This window comes from Pogona vitticeps, chromosome 5, assembly GCF_051106095.1.
Source record: "Pogona vitticeps strain Pit_001003342236 chromosome 5, PviZW2.1, whole genome shotgun sequence".
Taxonomy (NCBI): domain Eukaryota; kingdom Metazoa; phylum Chordata; class Lepidosauria; order Squamata; family Agamidae; genus Pogona; species Pogona vitticeps.
Window position 1 is genome coordinate 43063031 of NC_135787.1, and position 24139 is coordinate 43087169.

Here is a 24139-nt window from a genome sequence, read left to right on the forward strand (position 1 = left end):
GTTGGATCCTGAAGTTTTCATGAACAGCTCCACATACAATGCATTACAGGAGCCAATCCCAAAGTTATTTGTTCGTCTCTTTTCAAAGTTGACCGTAGGTTCCTATTTTAAGATATGGAATCCAAGACTTAACATAACCTTTTGTCACCCTAGTTATTTTTAAAAACATTTCTTGAGTTATTCTGGGTTAAACCCAGTCATTATTTTCTCACAGAGTAGACCAGTTCCATCGATGAGAATTATGTGTTAATTTAACAAATCAGTTTGCTCAACTGGTCCAGTTTATTCAGGACTAGCAATCAGATACATCCCACCAGCACGAAAATGATAACAATACAAATAAAAATTAGCAACTGTTAGGGTCAGAATTAACTAACAAGTATACCTGTGCTTAACAGCAGCAATACTTTCATTATGGTATATTCTTCAAAACTAAGTTGCAAGCGAACAAACTGAAGGCTGATCTGGTGCATCCCCTGGCATAATTCAAACATTGCAGACTGGCGCATCCTCTCTCTGAAAAAGAAAAGGACAAAATACAGATAAGAATAGAAGCACAATGAATCTTTCAAATGGCAATTCATATATCAGAGCAGCCTGTTCCCAAAGGTGTACTCTTATATCATTAGCAACTGTTTACAGACTACAACCAGGGCTTGGGTAAACACAGTAAAACACTTGGAACTATGATCCAGTCACGTTAAGCCCTTCTAAGTATACCTGGATACAACATGAGATAATGAAGCCTGTAACATCTTCCCTCTTGAGATATACATCAGCAGTGATAAGATTTTTGAGAACTTTCTTGCTAGGTCCTTCCCTACTCTGCTTTTGGCCAGCTAGTTCATCTTTGCTGAAATGACAAGCCAGTGGAAAGTTAAGGTTAGATTCTGGAAACAAGCCTTTCTTTTTTGTACTGCCATGTTATAAATAGTATGAACTAGATCACTTTTTGTTTTGTTAAATTTACATCCTGCTTTCTGTTGAGAAATGTTTGTCAAAGCACCTAGCAATAGAAAAATATTTTTTTTAAAAAAGTCTTTAAAATATCACAGAAAAACAAATCAATTAATGTAAAACAGAACCCAAACAATAAAAGAAACAGGCAGCACTGAACGGTTACAAGCTTCTCAGCAACAGACCAGCTTGAATTCCAAAGGCTTGCCTAAAGAAAGATGGCTATGTCTCACAAAACATGGAAAACAGAAAGGGGACTAACCCAGCTATCATCAACAGGGAATGCCAGAACCTAAGAACAGCCACTGAGATGCTCTTCTCTCACATCCCCATCAATCTTTCCAACAGCTTGATCGAAAATCATATAAAATTTTATAAGTCATAAGCAGCATTTTTTGATTATGTCCAGAAAGAGATGGACAGTCAATGAAACTGTTGGAATGAGGGCATCACATGTTCCCTGTAACCAACCCCAGTCAGCAGTTTGATCACAGCATTCTTGACCAGGTGAAGTTTTCAAATACATGAAGCAAATTAAAGTAAGTTAACAAGATGAAATTAAAGTATCTGTCACCATTGTTAAACAAGTAAGTGCATTTGTCTTTGCTGTAAACTGATAGCCCTGCCAGATCCTTATAGTATTGGGAACTACAGAAGAATCCACCACTTTGCTGTGCAACAATGCACAAGTAATAACTATGAATGAAAATGAAAAATGATTAAGGTAAATGTAAAAGTTCCTCTTGACAAATTGTCCAGTCGTGTCCAACTTTAGGGGACGGTGCTCATCCCCGTCTCCAAGCCATAGAGCCAGTGTTTGTCCGTAGACAGTTTCCACGGTCACGTGGCCAGCATAACTAGACATGGAACACTGTTACCTTCCCACCGTGGTGGTACCTATTTATTTACTCGCATTTTTACATGCTTTCAAACTGCTAGAATGATTATGTTTGTATAAATCGAAAGGTGCAATTTAAAAGGCAAGTCTTCCATGATAAAAAGTCATTGATTTGCTATTGGGGTGGACTATGAAACTATAAAAGAGAGAAAAGCAATAAAAAAGTGATACGTTAAAAAGAGTTAAGTACACAACTGCATAGCTTCTTTCAGATAAGAGAAGGATGAACTTAAGTTAACAGCTTAATGTGGAAAGGTGATGATGTGAATGTTAAAATGGATATCAGAATGGGATACAATAGTTACTTAGTTACTGCAGATCTCTAAATTAGTAACATTAATGATAGGCATCACAATAACCTGTTTTCTAATTAGTGAATGATAACTGTTTTCCTGGAAACATAGCAGGCCAGACTGCAGAATAAATCTGTGTTACAAGAAAATGAATCACAGGAATAATTTGCTCTTATGAAGGCTTACATTAGAATTTAGTTATCATTTCTTGGATAGGATAATGAAAGCAAAAAGAAGGGCAAGAATGAGTGTTCAGAGATCTGGTTTTTCACATGGTTACTACTCACTCTGCCACAAGTCATGCACTGTACTGGATGCCATCTGAGTTTCCTCACTGAGAGGGAAGGAAGGAAGGATCTGTCCAAATGCAATGCAAATGCTCATCTGATGGCCAGCTACATCCTGCATCTTTCATGATGTCAATTTCCCATTCCCAAACCATCCCCCACAACCAGGCTCCAGGGATCCCTAGGGATCCACTTCATCCTAGGGCAGTCTTTGGGAGCCACAGAAGGGGAAGGGGAATGGTTTAAAACAAGGATATTGCCACCACCAATCCTGGTTTCATTATGATGAACTAGAGTTTTCTAACTCTGGTGCTCCCTCCACACACTTTTTAAACAGAACTAGGAAACTCTCAGTCTTTTTCTATTGCCTGAATGCTCCTCAGTGCTTGATCACATAATGACAATATATTTTATCTCACCTATAAAACTCAGCCTTACACTACCAATTTATTCCACAAAGATGTTCCAGCAGCTTCAAATGCTCTTGACCCTGACATCTGATTACTATTACTTCAACAGCCACAGACAAATCTCCTTCAGTAGCAGTTGCTTAGAATTCAATGGCCCATGAGCTTGATAGTTCGAGTTGCTGCTAATTATGTACCATTGCCACTATTACAAGCCCAGAATACCAAGTGCCACCACACCAAAATAGCAGAGTGAAAGTACTGTACAAAATATGCTTCAAAAATACACTGCAAAGAGTGTGTATCTGAAAACCTTAATCCTACAGAAATACACAAGTCCTGCTGATTCAGCTGACTACTCACCGCATGCCCAAGGGATGCTTGAAAGGACATTGTAGGAGGACATTTTCTGCTGGCAGTGCATGTGTGTGTGTGTGCGTGTGTGTGTGCGCGCGCTGTCTCTAAGTAATTCTTAATTTTTTTGGGTGAAGAGTTATCTCCCACTCCAGCCTGTTCAAGAAATTATGGAAGATCAATTTTTCCCATTCTTATTGGAGATAAACTGATATTCAAATGGCCTCCTATTAAAAATACTTCTGTATGCCCTGCCCTCTTGAAGGTTTGGATTACTCTTAGAAGAAAACACATAGCTATATATCTAAGATATCAATAAACTTCATAAACCTGATGGTTTCTGAAGTGAAATACAGACAATCTGATAAACATGGGGCAGTATATCATACGTACTTGACTGATTCTCTAACTTAAATCACACATTAAAACTCTCATCTATTTTTCTAGATTGTATGTGCATGAAAGTACATATCACATTTTTAGACCAGTGACAACAACTCTCTACTTAATTGGTTAAATAACATAGGTGTTCATGATTTGTCAAAATTTACAAGATTTTTAAGCTGCTTAATATTACGCTCCATGGAATCAACAGAGTGTAAAACTGAACCAGCATCAGTACAAAAGGCACACAGATCATTTCAAAGAAAATGATCTATGAAACAGTGGAACAATAATCCATTAAATGCTATGACAATTACAATGAATGCTTTTCTTCTCCAAAACTACATAAATAAAGTAAATCTGATATACTTGAATATGCAGTCTTTTTTTTTTAATTACTCTTCTCCCTGTTAACAGTTAACACAAAATCAGGACACCAGGAAGAATTACAAGCTCAAGTAGCTGAAAGGTCACACAGAGGTAGCTGTAGCTTAACAGTGAGTTATGCAGTTATAAACCCGTTGCTCTCAAGTTCAGCAAGGATTCCATGAGTGGGTGCACACAGTACAGTAAGAAGACACTCATGTGCATGGCTATTCAGCCATATAAAATTAATTGGAAAAGGAAATTGTAAAATCCTAGCTATAATTAAGACCAAATGTAGTGGATATTAATTAAAATATGCTTGATTTTCAGGCTTATTATCTACCCATTTCAATTTATATCATCACTGTGTAGGGTGTTTCTAGCAGCTCTGGACACTTACTACCATGCTCTTACTAACTACCTAACCAGTGCCCTTGACTGGTTTACAATACTGCAAAGGAATAACCTATTCAAAGTGAATGGATGCTTCCCAAAGTAAACCATTATGTTGTTTTCTGAAAATAACTGTCTGGTCTTTAAAGTGGGTACAGGCTTTGCAAATGGAAATAAATATATTGATGTGGAATACACTCAGAAATAAGTACAGTGGTGCCTCGCTTAACGAGTGCACCGTTTAACGAAAAATCCGTATAGCGATCCCTTTTTGGGGATCGCTATACGGATCAGCCCCAATCGCCGCACTTGCTTTGCGACGATTGGGGCTCCGGCGGCCATTTTGGAGCCGCCGAACAGCTGATCGGCGGCTCCAAAATGGCCGCGGATGGCCCGAAATGCCCCCCCCGCAGCGTTTTTGCGACCTCCCTAAGCAAGGGGAGGGCGCGAAAACGCTGATAGGGGCCATTTCGGGTCATCTGGCGGCCATTTTGGAGCCGCCGATCAGCTGATCGGCGGCTCCAAAATGGCCGCCGGAGCGAAAACATCGCTGGAGGGGGTAAGTTTACACACTTATTGGAACGCATTAAACTAAGTTTAATGCGTTCCAATAGGTTTTCCTGCCCCGCACAGCGATGTTTTCGTATAGCGAAGGTTAATCCGGAACGGATTAACCTCGCTATACGGGGCACCACTGTATATTCATACAAATTGAATTTTTTGTTGTCCAACAGAAAATTCTAATTCAAATTAAATATATGTGCCTTGTAATGCCTGATGCACCAAAGTAGGAATATGATTTGCTAGGCTGGAAATGTGGAATGCCTCTATTAAAGCATGTTGAATCTGCTCAAGTTGTAATCACCACCGAGTTATAAAGTAACCAGATGAACTCCCAAATTCATTCTAAGAATCTCATAAAAGCAATGTTCTCAAAACAGATTTATTCTTTTTTCAACCTAACTTCAGTCAATATATACTGTACAAGAAAAGATGCAAGCAAGTAAAGGAAACAGAAAGAATTCACAGGCATTCTCAGCCCCTAAAATCTGGTTTCACTTGTACAGTATATTTGCATGTTTGTGTGTGAGAGAGGGAGAGACAGACAGAGAGTGTGATCCCATAGTCATGTAGGTCACATTTTGGGCCGCTTGTGGTTTGGTCTGGTGCGAGTTATTTTCTGGCATTCATACAATGTACAGGAAATTGTGTTCCAGCCTAACCTTGATCTATACCCAACCTGAACCTTTTTGGTCCAACAGTAAGCCTACTACAGTACTTTTGTTGAGGCCAAAATGATTCACCGATGGATGGATGGGTCACTTTAGGGAGATAACTACAGTGGTGCCTTGCTTAACGACGATAATCCGTTCCAGGAAAATTGCCGTTAAGCGAAAACATCGTAAAAGGAAATGAAAAACCCCACTGAAACGCATTGAAACCCATTCAATGCGTTCCAATGGGGTAAAAACTCACGGTCCACTGAAGATCCTCCATACGGCGTCCATTTTTGCTGCCTGTATAGCGAGGAATCCGTCCCTAAACACAGCGGGAAGCCATTTTAAGCACCCGGCGGCCATTCTGAAAACCTGATGATCAGCTGTTTTTGATCGTCGTAAAGCGATAATCGGTTCCCAAAGCAGGGAACCGATCATCACTAAGTGAAATTCCCCCATTTAGACCATCGTTTTGCAATCGCAATTGTGATCGCAAAAAGATCATCGTACAGCAATTTTGTCTTAATGCGGGGCAATTGTTAAGCAAGGCAGCACTGTACTAGCAAAACAACCCCCTTTGGGATTGTTTTCAGATATTCACCATTCTTGTTGTCTGAGGATATTCTGAGTGACCTTACTGTACTAGTGAATAGAATAGCATTCCTCTGTAGACTTGAGCAATACCAGCCCTCTCACCCGGCTGTGGATACATAGGTCTTTACTACATGAAGCCATTCTGCCTCTTTTTTTGGGGGGGGGGGCTATATCTAGAGAGCTCTGGAGTTCTACAACTGCTCAAAATCACCAGGACCACACTTACAATGAACTGGTTGCAAATTCCAGATATAAATTTACTCCTGCTCTTTATGAGTCCACCCTTGTTCTATAAATTCGCTCTCTGCATGGTACCGGGGGCAGCAGACCCAAAAGGGACATGGAAGTACAGTAATGAGGAGCTAGCTTTCACATTTGCCCCATTCAAGCACTTCAGCCTGAAAGCATGGAGAACTCTCATCGAGCCCTCTCCACCCCCAGTCAATCAGACAGTCTGAAATGGAGCTTAAAGCACATTTGTTAACATTCATTGTTATTCAGCCCAGCACAGTAACAGCTCCTCTCCAGACTAGACTTCTGGTGCAAGAGGACTTTGGACTCAAGGTTTACATCATATATGAAAAAGCAGAAGAATATAAATTTCCGTGCAGTTCCATAACAACCGGCCGAAGGTAAGACAGAGAAAAACTCTATAAAACCCCTTTTTATTTTTTATAAAGATGACAACGATTTCCACCTTAATGGATAACATCTGTGCAGAACAATCTGGAATTCCTCTGCCTTTTTTTAAGAAACTGCATTCAGCAGGTAACAGTTAATCCACAACTAGTAATGACTATTTAAAATTCAAAAACAATAATATTCCAGTCCTAAACACATTGCTTAAGAACTAAAGCCTACTGCAATAAATGGACCAAGTAAAACTATTTTAAAATATGGTGTTAAAATATTTCTCCTCTATTAGGCCCTTTTATATCTCATTATAATCTGGATTCATGCATGAAATCTGTAACAAAATATACTTATTCTGTCTCTGGAGAACTTAATGCAAAATTGAAATATCAATAAAAAAACAAAACAAAACAAGTATGCTTCAAGGTTTTGCTTATATTTAATCATTCAGCAATAATCCTCTTCCTCCAAAACTGAAATAGCAAACCTCAGTGTACAGGGAGAGCTGGCTTTATTAGAAGTTATGAACAAGAATATTACTGTCATTGTAATGTCTTGTGCAAAAGAATATGCCCTGTATAAACTGGAAAATACTGTATTCCTGCATTGAAGAGAGTCTGGCACGTGAGGCGAAAGAACTAATCTTTTAGCACTAACTGTCCGAAACAGCCATCAGCCAAAATCCTGTTGCTTAGCATAGTAAATCAGACTAAACTAGACCAGTTGAATCAATGGGAATTTAGCGAGTCACCTCCTTTATAAATTCCATTGATTCAAATAGGACTATTCTAATGCAATTTACTATGCTAAAGTCAGACAGAGTTGGCCCAATTAAATCAATGGAATATACAGAACAGGTCTCAACCCAAAACAAAAAAAAAACTAAAGGACGGTGAAGTTGACAGATACAACTATACTTGAAAGAAACTATACTTAGACACTTTTACCCATCTCAGTTTGTGAATGCAGAGTTTGTGAATGCAGAGTTTCTGCATTATGCCCATAGCAGTAATATAATCACGTCAATGGTTTATGCCATTTAACAATGTTCCAAATATTGGAGCCTATTAGATTACAGAACCAACATGTCTGTTTATCACCAACAGAAGCAATCATCAGTTATTCAAAGTCTAATCAACTAAACCCTTGGGCACTTTGTCACTTCTGCAAATGACTTTTTAATAGTTTTAATATCTTTTTAATATTTTTTATTTATTGGGGTTAGGAACATACCATATAAGATAAAACATGAAGTATTCAATAGTCTAATAGTGAAAAAATAGAGGAAATGTTGGATTTATTTTAATAACAGTCATATGGTAGCCATTTGAGATTTATAATTGCAGAAGGAAGAGTTCATTCTTTTCCTGGCACCATTTTGGTCAATTCTCTGATGTTTGCTGCATGAGAGAAATGTCCATATCTGCATCTTTTCCCTAACAGGATAAAGAACATCAGAAGGGTAGGGAAACATCAGAATAATCTCTCCTTCCCCCATCATTATGGCCCCAGTAAAGTTTCTCTGTCTTCAGACAGATCTTTGTAAAAGAAATTTACGAAGGAGATTAAGACAAGACAATCCAGTATTTTGTCTAGCTTGGCACTAGCAGATATTCTCAACAACACTAAATCCAGTGCAATTAGTTCTTTGTTATGAGAATCCGAAGAACCGTAAGTGTTGCTTGGCAGGTCCAAAGGATTCTAAGTTTTCTCCCAAAGATCTCATCAAATCACACAGCAAACTGAGTGGGGTGGGGGTGTCACCAGAATCATTCATAATATAGAGCATGTGGGGGTCCAAATCTGTGGCAGGGTGTGGGGCATAGAGAAAGGGCAATCCCACATGAGCTTAACTAGTTATTTGGATCAGCCACCTAGAGTGGTGTTTTAGGCCAGATGGGTGGGGTATAAATCAAATAAATAAATAAACGAATATAAATCAGAGCCCAAGGTCTGTGAAGTCCATGAAGAATGCCAGCAGCATTGCTTATGCCATGCTTCAACTGACAGTGGGATATACTTTTTAGTAGCAAGAACAAATTTATGCCAGGGTACCTTAAGAAGGCTATTGTTTAAAGTTTGCAAACCAAAGGCTTTATCTTTTAAATTAAAACAGGAACAATCAGCTTCCTCAAGCATCCGAACCATAATGTAAAACAAGGATCCCTTTAATAACCTTTGAACAACAGAGCTGGAAGGGACTCTACAGATCATCAAGTCCAGCCCTTCTCAAGGAGGCACAGCATGCTTTCATTAAAGAATCCTCAACACACCAAAGGATTGTACACAATGAAGAAAGGAACTGTTCTGTAAATGGGCTCAGAAAAAGCAGTTTAGATGTTCTGCTCTGCAGAGTACACAACCTTTCCAAGCTAAAGTGGGGTAAAAAAAAAAGTTTTCTGTTAATCCAGATTGTGTATCAGCTACAGTATGTCAAAGAAACATTGCACTATGCAATTTGGGGGGGGGGGGTTTAAATCAACTACTTGTTTAGAGGCGAAGCTTATCAGGAAAATCTTTTTATGTGCTCTTTTTTCTGTGGTTATATTCCTTCCCAGGGTTTTCATATATGCAGATGAAGTTTAACAGCGCTCTATGTAGTTCTTCTTTGTAAAAACAATTATTTAACAGATAACTTACTCATTAAAGACTAGGTCAGGCGCAAAATAGAGGAACTGGCTGTTTGTGTGCCTGTATGATCTCCAACTCAAGGCAAATGATGATAGACACATCCAAGAATACTGGATTAGAGTAATTTGGTCCTCAAGAGGCAAGTTTCGAAAACCTAAAGAACATATAAAAGATAACATATGAACATCAGCAGTACTGCACTTTAATGACTAGATATTTCCACTGTCTGAGTTTAAATAAGACATTCTACTCCCTTCCAATACACATTTAGTTTATAGTGGGGTCTTGACTTGAGAACTTAATCTGTATTGGAAGGCGGTTCTCAAGTCAAAAAGTCTGTAAATCAAGTCTCCATTGACCTACAGTGCATTGAAAACCGATTAATCCCGTAACAGGCCGTTTTTGTTCCATTTTGGTTTTTTTCTGGTCTGTAAGTCAAATCTCAGTCTGCAAGTCAAACCTAAATTTTGCGGCCAGAGAAGTCTGTAACTCAAAAAGTCTGTAAGTTAAGCCATCTGTAAGCCAAGGGTCCACTGTACATTGTTGCTGGACAGTAGAAGACTCCATGCTTTAAAGCAGGCTTGTCCAACCTGCAGCCCAAGGGCTGCATGCGGCCCAGGTCAGCTCGTATTGCGGCCCAGTGCAATTTTTTATTTTTAAAGAAATTCCAAAGTTTCAAGTTACACTGCTGGCGCTTGCGGCCGGAATGTGGCCGGGGCATGTCACAACAGTAGAGGGGGAGAGAGGGAAGGACGGAAGGAGTGGGAGGCGAGGGGACAGGGGGGCTGCGTGACTGAATTGTGCCATCCCCGTCAATAGGTGGACCCTGTCCCGGCCCCATAAAGCCACCAGAGTCGAAGCTGGCAGCCTCTGCTGTCTGAGATCGCAGCTGCCAGTAAACGCGCTTGGAGCGGGGCTGCGGAGGACGGCTAAGGCTGCCTCCCCCCAATGCGGCCCAAACCAAATGTATGTGCGGCCCAAACCAAATTTTCATCTTCTAATGTGGCCCAGGGAAGGTGAAAGGTTGGACACCCCTGCTTCAAAGACACTGTACAAGGTAATCTGAAAACAAAGAAATGTACTGGAGAATACAACAGAACTCCTAAATTAGGGTCAGATCACAGATTAACACACACACATTTCCTCCTGTCACATTTTTATCCCCCAGGTATGAAAATCTCTCAGAGCCATATGTAGAAGAAATGAGATGAGAAAACAAAGCCATACTGATGCCTTAATTACCAATTACAAAACAAATACACACTACTATGTCAAATGGAGAGAGAGGTAAATTTGTATTAGAATAAATAGACAATCTTTTCCTCCTATGTACATTCTGGTACATACATGAACTCTTTTTACCTAGCTTGGCCCTTAGATGCCCTACATTCTAATTTCAGGTGTTTGGGCTGCGGGTCAATTACTGAATGGTGAGAGAAATGCACAGAACTTTATTGATTTCATTGTGAGTATGGCTATGCCCTGGCATAGGACACAGATTCCAGGTTAATGCCATCTAGTTCAAATTTAGAATTGAAGCTTAGTTGTTGTGCTCAGAATTAGGAAAATATGTTACAGTATGTAACATTGCTTTAAGAAAAGGCTCTTAGAAGTTCTTCTACAATGTAGACCCATTTTCATCTATTCGAAACAATAAATGTATCTAGCTTACCACTCCTGGAAAAGAAATTTATTTACAAGTATCCAGTTGAACAAGTATCACACACAATGAACTACTTACTGCTCTCGAACCAAATACAGAAGTGTTCTTGCCAAGTACTTTTGAGCAAAATGAATCTTAAAGCCAAGACGCTTTCATTAAATTGATATCCTATCATGAATCCTTACCTGGAAGTATCTTTGCCCATTTTACCACCTGAATCATCTGCTTGCCAGCAAGGCGGTTTAAAGTAGATAGCAGGTGTTCTGCTGTGTCTGGCTTTGAGCTATCATAGCCAGCATATACAATTTCAGGTTCAATGTTCTCTAGGACCATAGCGGGTGAGGGAGTAAGTGCTGGTGAGACTGAAGTCAAATGAGGAACAAGTGCTGTGTTTACGGAAGGCTCTTTTGCTGGAGCAACGTATGTAGTCCCTTCTTCTGGACTTTGTGGTGGTGGCTGCTGCTGCTGTTGCTGTTGTGGTTCTTCATGGATTCCTTTTAATTTTCCCAGTTTCTTTGACTTCCGAGCTATGGAAAAATATGTAGCAAATGGAGAAATAAAATGTTGGTACAATTTTGGAAAAACTGAGGTTCTCAGTCCCATTTCTCCTTTTCAGTAAAGGAAGCTATGGATGTTTCCTTGCAAACCAGTAATCAGGTCAGTAATTAAATTCAACAGTGACCAGAAGATTTAATTTGGATTTAATTTTAAAAATCGCTTGTACTTTTAAACCAGTAACTTGAAAATATTATCTTCCAAACATATCACTACTTTTTGTCTATCTTCCACTTGTTCAGAGATTCAGCTAAGAATTACTAATTTTTCTAAAAGCACACCCCCAGCAGATGCCACTTAACTTTCTTTGTTCACTGAATCACTTTCAACTCTTTGTCACTCTTTTGTTATACTTTCTATTCTCTCACAACCATCCTTTCTTTGATTAGTTTTGAAATTCTCTTGCATACTTGCCTTAAGACAAAGAAAATCTAGTAAGTTTTCCAAGCAAAGAGTGAAAACTTATCAAAGTTAGACAGGAAGCTTCAGATTCCTGTTCTATTTGCTTCCATTATACGTATTTCCTTGGTTCCTGGTTTCCTCTGCATACAGTTTCAGCTTTGCTTGCAATTTAGCAGAGTGTAACTGGCCCAAGACATTGTCCTTTCTTAGATGAAGGGCAAGGTGGAAACCTCTTACAGTAAATGAGAAAGAAAAATCATCATTAGACCTATGCGGACACTAGTTTGTAGAGAAAGTCTCTGACAATACAAAAAAGGGTTTCCAGCTAAGATGCATCACCACCATCCGTCCTATGGCACTCAGCAAAACATACCTTGTTCACTCACCCACAAATTTATAAAGTAGTAGAGCAGCCAAAAACTAATAAAACAACACTGTGAGTTTTGTGTCACCGACTCAGCACAACAGACCCTCTGGGTCTGGGCACCACAACAGAAAAAGGGAAAAGAAGTAGCCAAATAGTCAGGCACTGGCTAGATGGCTAGCTTACATGAAAGCAACCACCACCACCACCACCACCAAGAGAGAACAATCTTTTTTAAAAAAGAAAAAACACTGAAATGCACACCCTTACCTGAATAAACATGCATCAAACAGTGAAATAATGTAAAAAAACATTCAGTCAAACAAGGAAGCCATTTTCACCCACACACCGGGGAGACAGGAGAATAACAGACATGCACAAACAGGAAAAGGAAAGAAGCAAATAAAGCAAATATACAATCAAAGTGCCAACCCCAAACCAAAATGTCTAAAGAGAGATTTCTCTCTTCTCTTCTACTTGATACCTTCTCTTCTCTTCTTCTTTGACAACTGTACATCAAGCAGCAATAGTCAGGCAGTCAACATAATCCAAGATGGAGGGTACCAGGAATCCCACCCACAAGAAAGGATTTTGAAGCAGAGATCACTCTTTACTGGGTTCCAACCAATCCAGGCAGTTTTACAGATTCAGAATTCCTCTCTCTCCCTGGACATTCTGATTGGCTGTAAAGGCAGCCTTTGGAAAGTGATTGGATGATAAGCAACACTCCCTCATGAAGCATATATGTGGCCAATTCACTAACTGCAAATTTTTGTACATGGAGGCTTCTGACAATCATTTCATGGTAATCAAAGCCTCAAACAGTAACTTCTCTGGATTACTCCCCCACCCCCATGTACTCAAGCCAGCAAAGCCAACTGCCATGATAGGTAAGGGATTCCTGCTAATATTTAAAAGTCAAAACACTTTTCCAAGTTCTGATGGGAGAGAAACGCATTCATGTGAGGAAAGGTTTACTAACGTCCTTCCATTGCATACCGTGGAGGAACAGGTGTCATATAAAAGGTGGACTACTCCCTGATGTATCTTTTAATAGTTTAGCAGGACAGGATAATCTTAAACTCCCCCAAGAACTAATTGAAAAAAATATAGAAATCTCAAAATGTTCTGGGAATGGCAGAGGAAGAACACCAGCTGTTTCAATAATAAATAAATAAATAAATAAATAAATAAATAAATAAATAAATAAATAAATAAATAAATAAATAAATCTGACCCTATTATTATTATTACAGTGGTGCCTCGCTTAACAATTTTAATTGGTTCCAAAAAAAAAATCGCTATGTGAAAACATTGTTAAGTGAAACACCATTTCCCATAGAGATGCACTGAAAACTGGATAATCTGTTCCAATTGGAACGGATTACCATCTTTAAGCGAAAATCCCCATAGGAAAAAACATTAAGCGAAACCCATTGAAATGCATTGAAGCCTATTTCAATGGGGGGAAAAATTCACAAAAAAAATCAAAAAGACTCAGAACAAAGCCAAATTAAGTTAACAAAGGTTTTATTAGGTGTACTAACGATTCCAAGCATTTTAAACATTTTTAAATATTTTTGAATATTTTAAAAATAGCAAAAACGGGGCTGTAAAAAAAAAACGTTAAGCGAAACAAGGGGACCTAAAACTGTCATCGTTAAGTGAAGCATGGTCCCGAAATCATTAAGCAAAAATCGCCCATAGGGAAAATCGTTAAGTGAAGCACAAGATCACTCCGAAAAAGCCATTGTTAAGTGAATTTTTCGTTGTACGAAGCAATCGTTAAGCGAGGCACCACTGTATTATTATTATTGTTGTTGTTGTTGTTGTTGTTGTTGTTGTTGTTGTTGTTGTTGTTGTTGTTGTTGTTGTTGTTGTTGTTGTTGTTGTTGTTATTTCTGACTTACGGCTGCCTTTTCCAGTACTCAGAAATGGTTTACCACTGAGTTCTTCTGGGTGTGAGGCTCTGCAGCTTGCCTAACGATACATAGACTGGCTGTTCTTGGATGCACAGTGGGAAACAGAACTCTCAACCCCTGATACTGCAGGCAAGTCCCTAACTCATTGAGCCTTTCAGCTAGGATGATGTATCCATAGGCAGAATCATAATTCTTACCCAATTAACTAAATGTCTAAGGACAAAAAGCCTAGTTCAGAAGATATGAAACAGATCGACCCACAAATTAACTACATATTATTATCCAGTCACACACTTCAGTTTTAAAGCAGCTTGCATACTTATTTTAATTTTACTTTGTGAAGTTAGCAATATTTTAAATTTCTTACATTTCCTCCCATTCACTCAATGTTACTCAATATCTTGTTCGATATCAAGAACAATATAGACTTTAAAAATGTTTTAATTTTTTTACAGAAGTTCAAGATTTTAAAACATGAACCTAAAAGGTTTTAAAGGGTATACTAGATACATCCTATGATTTCACTCTCCAAAAAGCGAAGTAAAACAAAATTCTTACAACAAAAGAACTGAATAGGACATATACATAATGTATAATAATTATAGTTTTGTACCTGAAGGTTTTATGTCTGAGCCTGGATATACAGTATGTGGATAACTTTGGACAAATTACTATCCATTTTTCTTCTGGTCTTTGCAAATCAGATCAAACACACACAGAAAAGCACTGGGGTGACAAGCTGCAATGTAGTGCATTTTTACAACTTACATTTCCCAGGTCAGAGAAGGACAAACTGTATCTCCAAATGGCACAGTCTGTCAAGAGAATCACAGATTTATATGGAGTTGCCTATCACTTCAGTGAATCTTCAGTGTGATGTAACCAAGATCCTGGACAGCTACAATTTCACGTACAGTAGATTTCATTCTGCGGCAAATGCCTGATCATACCTATAGCCTCCAGCCTTTGACATATTTGCAATGGTACAGTTTGTGAAAGAGACAAGCCTCTTTGGTACTTTTCCTACTTGGAAAGCTAGCTAGCTATAAATGATAAGTGTCCATCCATTATCTTCTTAAACTCAGTGTCAAATTTTAAAGACCTTTGATACTCTCCCTTTTTTTAACAATTAATGATGACCATATGGAGTCAACCTACTATGGAGTAGACGTTGCAGTATGTCACTTCTGCTTTACCATCTTATGGTTCACCATCTTATGGAGACACTAGTCTTTTGGGGGGCCAATATGTTATAGTGGCAAGAATATAAAAGTACCCCATGCGAAAATCAACAGATATTTTGAGACATATTTTTTGGTCCAAGAATTTTATTAATGGTAGGAAAAATGTTCACCCTTGGCATTTACCTTTGCTCAATGTATATTTTTCTAAATAAGAAACAGCATCTATGTTCTTACAAAGAACTAGAATTTTTTATCCAAATTGATTTAAAGTTAGAAGTATAGAATGGTAAGATAGCTAATCTGAAGCAGAAGATAAATTCAGGAGTCACTCCTGTTAGATATCTCTTGCAGAAAGGAAGTACATACACTATTTCTGTACTGTATATGGTATAGCCCTGCTGGTATCCAATAGAAACTGCTGTGTATGCAGGGTTATCATCATGCTGGTATTGCCAAAGTTGTATCTCCATATGTCTAACTCTCATAGAGGTAGCTAAAATTATTAATGCCCAGTATGTTTTTATGCCTCTGCTGACAATTGGATAGATATTACCTTACTGCTAAATTATTTTGGTTGCAGTCAATGAGACAACATGGAAACTTGGAAGGTAAAGTGAAGACTGCATTCCATATGAAAACTACCCATCAGTTAAGATCTAGCCAGAGGGGCCTTTTGAAAGAGCCATCCCTCAAGGAGGTAAGAGGGATGGCTTGTAGACAAAGGGCCTTTTCGGCAGCTATCCCCAGACTATGGAATGCCTTCCCAACAGATTTGTCTGGTGCCGATGCTGATGACATTTTGGCGCCAGGTCAAAACCTTCCTGTTCCAGAAGACTTTTAATTTAAATAATATCAACTGTGGGTCCTGACAGAAATTTTTAGAGTATCTATTTTAATTGTATTTTAATTATTTTATATTTTAATTGTATTTTAATTGTTGTAAGCCACCCAGAGACGGGTGGCATATAAGTTAAGTAAGTAAGTAAGTAAGTAAGTAAGTAAGTAAGTAAGTAAGTAAGTAAGTAAGTAAGTAAGTAAGTAAGAAAGAAAGAAAGAAAGAAAGAAAGAAAGAAAGAAGGAAAGAAGGAAAGAAAGAAAGAAGGAAAGAAGGAAAGAAGGAAAGAAGGAAAGAAAGAAGGAAAGAAAGAAGGAAAGAAAGAAGGAAAGAAAGAAAGAAAGAAAGAAAGAAAGAACGAAAGAAAGAAAAGCTGAGAAATTGCAATGACAATAGCTTTGAAGTTAGTTGGCCTAAGGAATAAGATCTGGTGAAGTTGCAGAAAAGCAAAAAGCAAAATGTGCCTTGGCAATGGGAGGGAAAAGGACATGACATAACTGGGCTTAGAGGCAATATCTCTCAGTCTTACATCAATGGTTCCTCACAGCAGGATATACCATTTTTCAGGGCACTGCAGGTTGGGCTGCTAATGCAACTAAGCAAGAAAGAGCCACCACCCCACAACATTAGGACCCCCAAATCAGCCAATGAATCTTAGAATAACTGAGTTGGAAGGGACCCACAAAGCCACCGGGTCCAAACTCCCTTAGGGAGTTAAAGAGTATTGTCACAAGATGGCAGAGAACTGGGTTACCAAACAACAGGGATGACGGCGGCAACTAACACAAAGCCCTATAGCATTTTAGAGTCTAAATGGGGGAAAATACAGTAAATATTACAGGTTTGGGGCAGGCTGATTTGCTTTTTTCCTACTGATCACCTGATGTGACAAGAACTGAGAATCAGCCTGGGGTCCCACAGGCCAATCTGTAGTTTCATCTTGCCAACAGGAATTCTCCTACTTTTAAAAAGTTAAATCCTTTCACTTCAGTTCAAAGTGTGTGATTGCTTTGAACCAATGCAGAAAAGAAAGCACAGTTAATCACAGGAAAACATACAGAAAGCATCTTCTCCCTCATCTTTTGCCTCATTAGCTGTGTATGCAAGTGCTCACACACTTTCGTATCCACACACCAGGGAGCAAATCCTGTTTCCCAAGACACCTCTAAAACAAGTGCTGTCTCCTGTTTTCTGTTGTGGCCACTTAAATCGTGCCATATTGAATTATCAGGTGCAACTTCACAGCAAGTGAATGCAAATGAATTCACATTTCCCTCATTATGTGGTCACTATGTGATCACATGTCTAGCAATTCCACAGTAACAACCATAAGATTTTGACTGGCAATGGAAAAATCTCATTCTAAATGTATCAGAAAATAAATACACACGAAAGTAATTGGAAGGAAAATGTGCATTTATTTATTTATTTAAGTTAATATCTTATTCTATTCTAGACATTTCTCAAGAAAACAGAGAATAGAGAAAACAAAAATAGGGGAAGAGGATAAAATATAGTCGACACAGGCTGCAGTTAACAGTACAGTGGGGTCTCTACTTAAGAACTTAATCCGTATTGGAAGGTGGTTCTCAAGTTGGAAAGTTCTTATGTTGAATCTGCATTTCCCATAGGAATGCATTGAAAACCATTTAATCTGTATCTGCTCTTTTCCGTCCATAGAAACTACAGTGGAACCTCTACTTAAGAACTTATTCCATTTTGGAATGGTGTTCTTAAGTTGAAACGTTCTTAAGTTGAAGCAGAATTTCCCATAGGAATGGACTGAAAACCAATTAATCCGTTCTGGCTGTTTTTTTTGTTATGTAGGGGTGCGTTCATACATTGAAGCATTAGTTCCCATAGGAACTAATGCAAAGCTGGTTAATACGTACTCTACTACTAGGGGGAGAATTTTTTTTAACCTAAGATGACCTAAGGTTAAAAAAAGAGCAGGAAAGGTTTTTTTCCTGTTCTTATCTTGGATTTCTGTTCTCAAGTAGAAGCAAAATTTAGCAAATGGAGCTGTTCTTAAGTTGGATTGTTCTTAAGTAGAGACGTTCTTAAGTAGAGACCCCACTGTACTGAAATAAATAGGATGAAGGATTGGGCTTTTTAAAGTGTGGCTACCATAGTTGTCACATGGTTTTTGGGTCAGTGTGTGTGTCCTCTTGGACACTTTTAATGCATTTTAAAACTGTGTCGCATATTGGTCAAGAGATCTACACAGGCTTTTAAAATGGTTGCATTTGAGACTTCGTCCTGCACTTGCCTGCCCTCACACAGGCATGTGTACTTGGCTGTGTGAGGTTTGTCAAGCTTGATCCCAGATGGATGTGCATAGTGAAGGAGAGAAGCTGAAGCGTTAGGATGGGTCACGGAGAACGCAGCCATGTTTAGGGGCATAAAAACTGAAAGAAAAACACAGTTGAGGAAACACAATGTCTCCCAATTGCAGACCTGGATGTCAAGGAGAATGCTGAGCAAAGAATATATCTATATAACACCTGATGATTAATCACTAACTCAATTACTGCAAGCTACTTGGATTTATTTGCAGCTCTGTCTTCCAAGCACAGCCAGGTGCAACTTTAATTTATGGAAACTGTCAAGATCATGGCCCTAGATGGTCTGGCTCCAGGCTACACAGACTCTCCGATTACATTAAAGGCCGGAGTGAACATGCCCTAAATGACAACATGGAAGATAAATAGAAAAATCTTGTGGTCACTTCTTTTCAAATTCCATCATGAACGCCTTTAATACTATCCATTCCAAGAAAAATCCTCAATATGTTAGTAATATACATCTGAACAGTGCGCAGATCAATTGGGCACAATTTGCAACATACACACGTTAAGCACATACTGTTCTCTTGTTTGCTTGCTTTTTTATTTGCAGAACCTTCGCTGCCCTATAATTCATAAACTCAGCTTTTTTCTGAGTCCAGAAAACTTCACCTGAATTACCTGGTAAAATCCAGAAGTGTCGTGAATTTCTAACCACACTGATCAATAAGGTGATATACCCTGCACAGACATACAGCTTTTCTGAACTAATTAAAAGATTAAATGTTAGAAATAAACTTGTTACTCTCTGGATTGCTTTAGAAAGTAATGAGTCACCACCACTGTTTGGAAAAAAATATATAACATCAAAGAAAAAAAAAACAATGAAAGAATTTGACTGATATTGCATCACAGAAAGTACAGAGCAGAACAGCAGGTGCATATGTGTTTTCCCCTGCTCCAGCAGGCTCCTCATCATGCAATCCATTCTGTGATGGATCCTGCACCCAGAGCAAATGCAGGAATGTGATGGAGAGCTTGCCAGAAAAGTGAAGTACCTATGTTCTAATTTTGACTTATATACTGCCCCACAGTGCTAGAGCACTCTCTGGCCAGTTTACAACATAATTATGTAAACAACAGCTTGCCTCCCTCCCCTCCCCCCAGCTAGCTGACCTTACTGATCCTGGAAGTGGGAAGGCTGAGTCAACCTTGCGCTGCCTACTATGAACGCATCAGGATCAAATTCAAGTCATGAGCAGAGGCCCTTCTACTCTGCATTTCTATAACAGTATGTTGGCCGTTATATTTTAAAATCATTTTCAAGGTGAAACTAAACTTCTAAGATCCGTTTAAAAAAACATGTCCCTCCATCATGCTCTGCCCCACCTACACTTCCTTGGCACTGTTCCCTTGCTCATATAATTATGCAGGGGATGGATCAAGTGGATAGAGGGAAGCTCTTTTCCCTCTCACGCAATACCAGAACCAGGGGACATCCACTCAAATTGAGTGTTGGGAGAGTGAGAACAGACAAAAGAAAATAGTTCTTTACCCAGTGTGTTGTTAGTCTGTGGAACTCCTTGCCACAGGATGTGGTGAGGGGATCTGGCCTGGATGCCTTTAAAAGGGGATTGGACAGCTTTCTGGAGGAAAAGTCCATCACAGGTTTCAAGCCATGATGGGGATGTACAGTCTCCAGGGTTTAAAAGAAGCTACTTCAAAATGCCAGATACAGGGGAGGGGTATCAGGAGACAGGTATCTAATTGTCTTGTGTGCTCCCAGAGGCCACTGGTGGGCCCTTGTCCTGATCCAGCAGGGCTCTTATGTTCTTATGTAATAAAAGCATCTGTAACCACTCCTCCTGCTATGTGCTTTAAAATGGCATTTCTACAGAGTCAAATATTGGTCTTTGTTTCTGCCTTTTTCTCCTGTTGCTTCCACATGTAACTAATTTGCCTGTTTGACTTTCATGAATCCCAATAACTAAATTCCTATTTTTCTTTCTAACTCTATTCTTCCCTGGTCCTGACTCTTGACTACAGCCTCAACCATCTTTCTTTTCCTGGATACTAAAGGATAGAGCTTCGTCACCTTCTTGCCTAGTTTCTCATCATTAATATTCTACCATCTATTTAAATCAACGATATTTTCTCAGCAAATAATCTTCAGTATGTACACAATAAAAGTTTTATGGGCAAATGCAGGGGAAAAATTTCTATGTGTCACTTACTTCTAATATTCAAGAGCAGTAGTCATTCTCTGAGTTGAAAGAAACTGCCAAATTGATTACATCTTCTGAAGCACGCACTTACTCCATCATTGTTGCTACCAAGCCACTAGGACTCAGGAGACCTGTGTTCAACTCTGTGGTGACACTCACAGGGTTTTCCAGGTGTGCGAGATGTTCAATGAACAGTTTAACATTGCTACTCCTCAGTGAGTTTCCATGGCCAATTGGGAATTTGAACCCAGGTCTCCTAGTCCAACGTTCTACACCACACTGGCTTTCACTTACTCCATTATACTTCACAGTTTGAGAAGTGAAGTCAAAACAGTCTCTCCAATTTCATGGTCAGAAATGCAGGCTGAAAAGCCCCCCCCCCCCCTTAACAGTGCTACAGTGACACGGAGGGAAAGGCCTACAAATTTGGGCAAACTTATTCCGCTGCATGAGACAAGAGGAAGGAAGTAGATCACTGCATTTCCCCAGAAATGGGCGGAGGTCCCCTTCTGTTCTTAAACTGGATTGCAAAGCTGCACCATAGAATGAGAACAAAGAGACAAGTTCCTACATTGCCTAGGCCCATGAAGTAAACTGCTGTGTTCAACTTTGTTGAGTAGATTTAGGAAATGAATTGTATGTACCACGGTACTTGACACAGATGTAAACAAGAGGTATTGGGTACATCAAACCTGACACTGTTCCTTTAACTGGGCATGGAATGCTCCCTTCCATCTCCTATATACAGTAATAAGACTACAAGCAGGACACAGTGGAAATATACATTTGGAGGCAGTGGGGATTCTCTAGCATCCCAGTTTGGCCCAGACCCATTCTGCTTGAATCAGGACATTGACAACAGGCTTGTCTAACACGGAACCTTTGTACATTCACAGCTGAATGCAAAATATAATAACAAGTAATATAAATAATACATCCAATAGTAAGTTGTGTCTAGAATAGACCCATTGAACCCATGGAATTTACAGAGGCCTTGACTGACCAAATCTCCAGTAATAAAAGCGTTTAGTTGCAATTTACTACTGGATTTCAGTCAATCTCATCCTGATAATGCAATTTAAAAATCCATTTAATATTTCAGACTCCTCCACTTCTACTGTAATTCGTTCTTCAGCAGCCTGGAAACGAACTGAAAATCTGAAGAACAGCACATCCCCTGAACTTTCTTTTGGCTAAATCCATCTTGATATTCTCTACGAAAATTCCCATAGCACCGCCAGGAAAAAAGAAAAGAAAAGGCACAACTCCTGATGCTTTAATCCTCTTAGCTGTGTGAAACTCCACTAAAATTACTGTCATCATCTAACACCCACCTTACTTATTCTGAGCTATAAAATACATATTTCAGAAAACTCAGAATGACAATAGGATTTTAGTTGCCTTTGTATAATACTTCTTTCTTAGTTGAGTAATTCAAGATAAAACTTCAGAGATCATCCAGCTGATACCCATTTAGGAAGACATACTAAAAATTGTTTTGCTCAATGAAATGAATATGAACATTTTGTTACACTTAGATTGCTTACCTCCCAAGTTCATTCCAGCTTGAAGACATTTCTGCAGTCGGCAAGCTGGACAGTTTTTCCTTCGAATCTTGTCAATTATGCAGTCGTTCCGTCCTGCGCATAAGTAATTGTGCTGCCCTGCATTGACAAAAACAAAAACTGTAAGTTACATATTTTACAATGGGCAGTTATATACAGTATACCACCCAGAACAGTTGACCACCCTGATTCACAGCCCTACAAATGGCTTCTCTTGTTCAAAATTTATTCCCTCTTTTAAAACTTGAACCTGTCTGGGCACTTGAGAAGCAACAGATCATTAAACCAACTTAACTTTTTTTAAAAGCAGAAAACATAAGAAAACATATTACAATCAGTAAACAGATAGAAAATACTGGAATTACTAAACAAGACAATGAGCATAAAACTTTTTATAGCTGAAGTATAAACTTGCAGGTGAGAATTTTAGTTGAGCAAAATTAGCAAAAACAGAAAAATATTGTAGCACCTTAAGCATCGGCATGTTTATTGTGGCATGAATGTCTGTCCAGAACAGTCCACTACAGAAGATGCACAAAGCACTACTAAGAGATAAACAGTGTGTGTGTGTGTGTGTGTGATATTATTTACATTAAATTAAGAGCCAAAATGTGTAGATAAACCTCTAGAAAGTTGACTGAAGCCTCAGGGTCGTATTCTCTTCCTCCTCCTCTCCTCACAAATGGGAGAACTTATCGGTTCAGTTTCTACCGTGCCTGGCTTACCATTACACACAAACCAGGAAATTACACTTGATCTTTAGCCAAAAGGCTGAGAAGCCTGTGGCTGAAAATGCTGTCAGGGAAGGCACTATTGTGGGATGCAAGAGGCAGTCACCACAGACTTTGTTGCTGTTTAGCCACCCACTGGTGTTTGTTTACTTGGATAACAGCTATGGATCATGTTTATGTGTAAAAGACTTTGCATTATACCTGAATGTAGCCAATGCTAAGAATTATAGGGGGGGGGATGAAAAATAAAAAGGCCAGGATTTTGTCTTTGTAGAAATCTGTGGTGCAGTGGTGTATAGTATTGTGGAAGCTGTTCTGACTGTGTTCTCTCTCCCCACCCCAGGAAAAAGATTGTAACACCAGGGAAAAGATAGTATACTAATCAATGGCTTAGAGCAAATTCTCTAGAAGAAAAGCTAAAGGAGATTATTTTTTAAAAGCATTAGAGAAATGATGGATGACTAAGAGTGTAAGAGAGATTTCTAAAATTATTAGGGGTATAAAGGAAGGCGAGAAAGAGAAAAAATCTGCTTTGGGGAGAATCACCCAATGAAATGAATTGCCAGTAGAACAGGGGTGGGGGAAATGGTGCCTTCAAGCTCTTCTGAGAATCCAGCTTCCATCATCAGTGGTGCCATGGCTGCTGGGACCAGTAGGAGCTGGAGTCCAACAATATCTGCCCAATCCCTCCAGACAAAAACACTTCAGATAGATTCAAATAAAAAAGTAAATCATAATTTAGTACCATATGTTCTGCCATTTTTAAAATGCACACATTCTGATAATGCTTTTTAAAAGCATATATGGGCACAAACAAAACAGGCAGGGGGGAAAGTAGAGGCATGCTTGATGTTCACACTGGTCATTTTAGTGCAATTAGGATAATTAGCTAGTTTGTATGTTGGCTTTATTCAAATTGGAGTGTGGAAATATTTTCCCTGTTTGGACGACAACTCTCAGAATCCCTCGGGTATAATAGCCATTGGTCACTTTG

General features: G+C 39.0%; 1 protein-coding gene across 15 annotated transcripts in view; it reads right to left on the reverse strand.

Moving 5' to 3' along the window:
- NR3C2 (nuclear receptor subfamily 3 group C member 2) overlaps positions 1–24139 on the reverse strand; it is a 185330-nt gene that overhangs the window by 24966 nt on the left and 136225 nt on the right. For all 15 annotated transcript variants that reach the window (XM_073001568.2, XM_078394753.1, XM_078394756.1 and 12 more), the window contains 4 exons: positions 22397–22513; positions 11263–11604; positions 9424–9568; positions 386–516 (listed from right to left, as the gene is read on the reverse strand). In XM_073001568.2, the coding sequence (XP_072857669.1) occupies positions 386–516; positions 9424–9568; positions 11263–11604; positions 22397–22513 (735 nt within the window). The remainder of the gene's footprint in view (positions 1–385; positions 517–9423; positions 9569–11262; positions 11605–22396; positions 22514–24139) is intronic.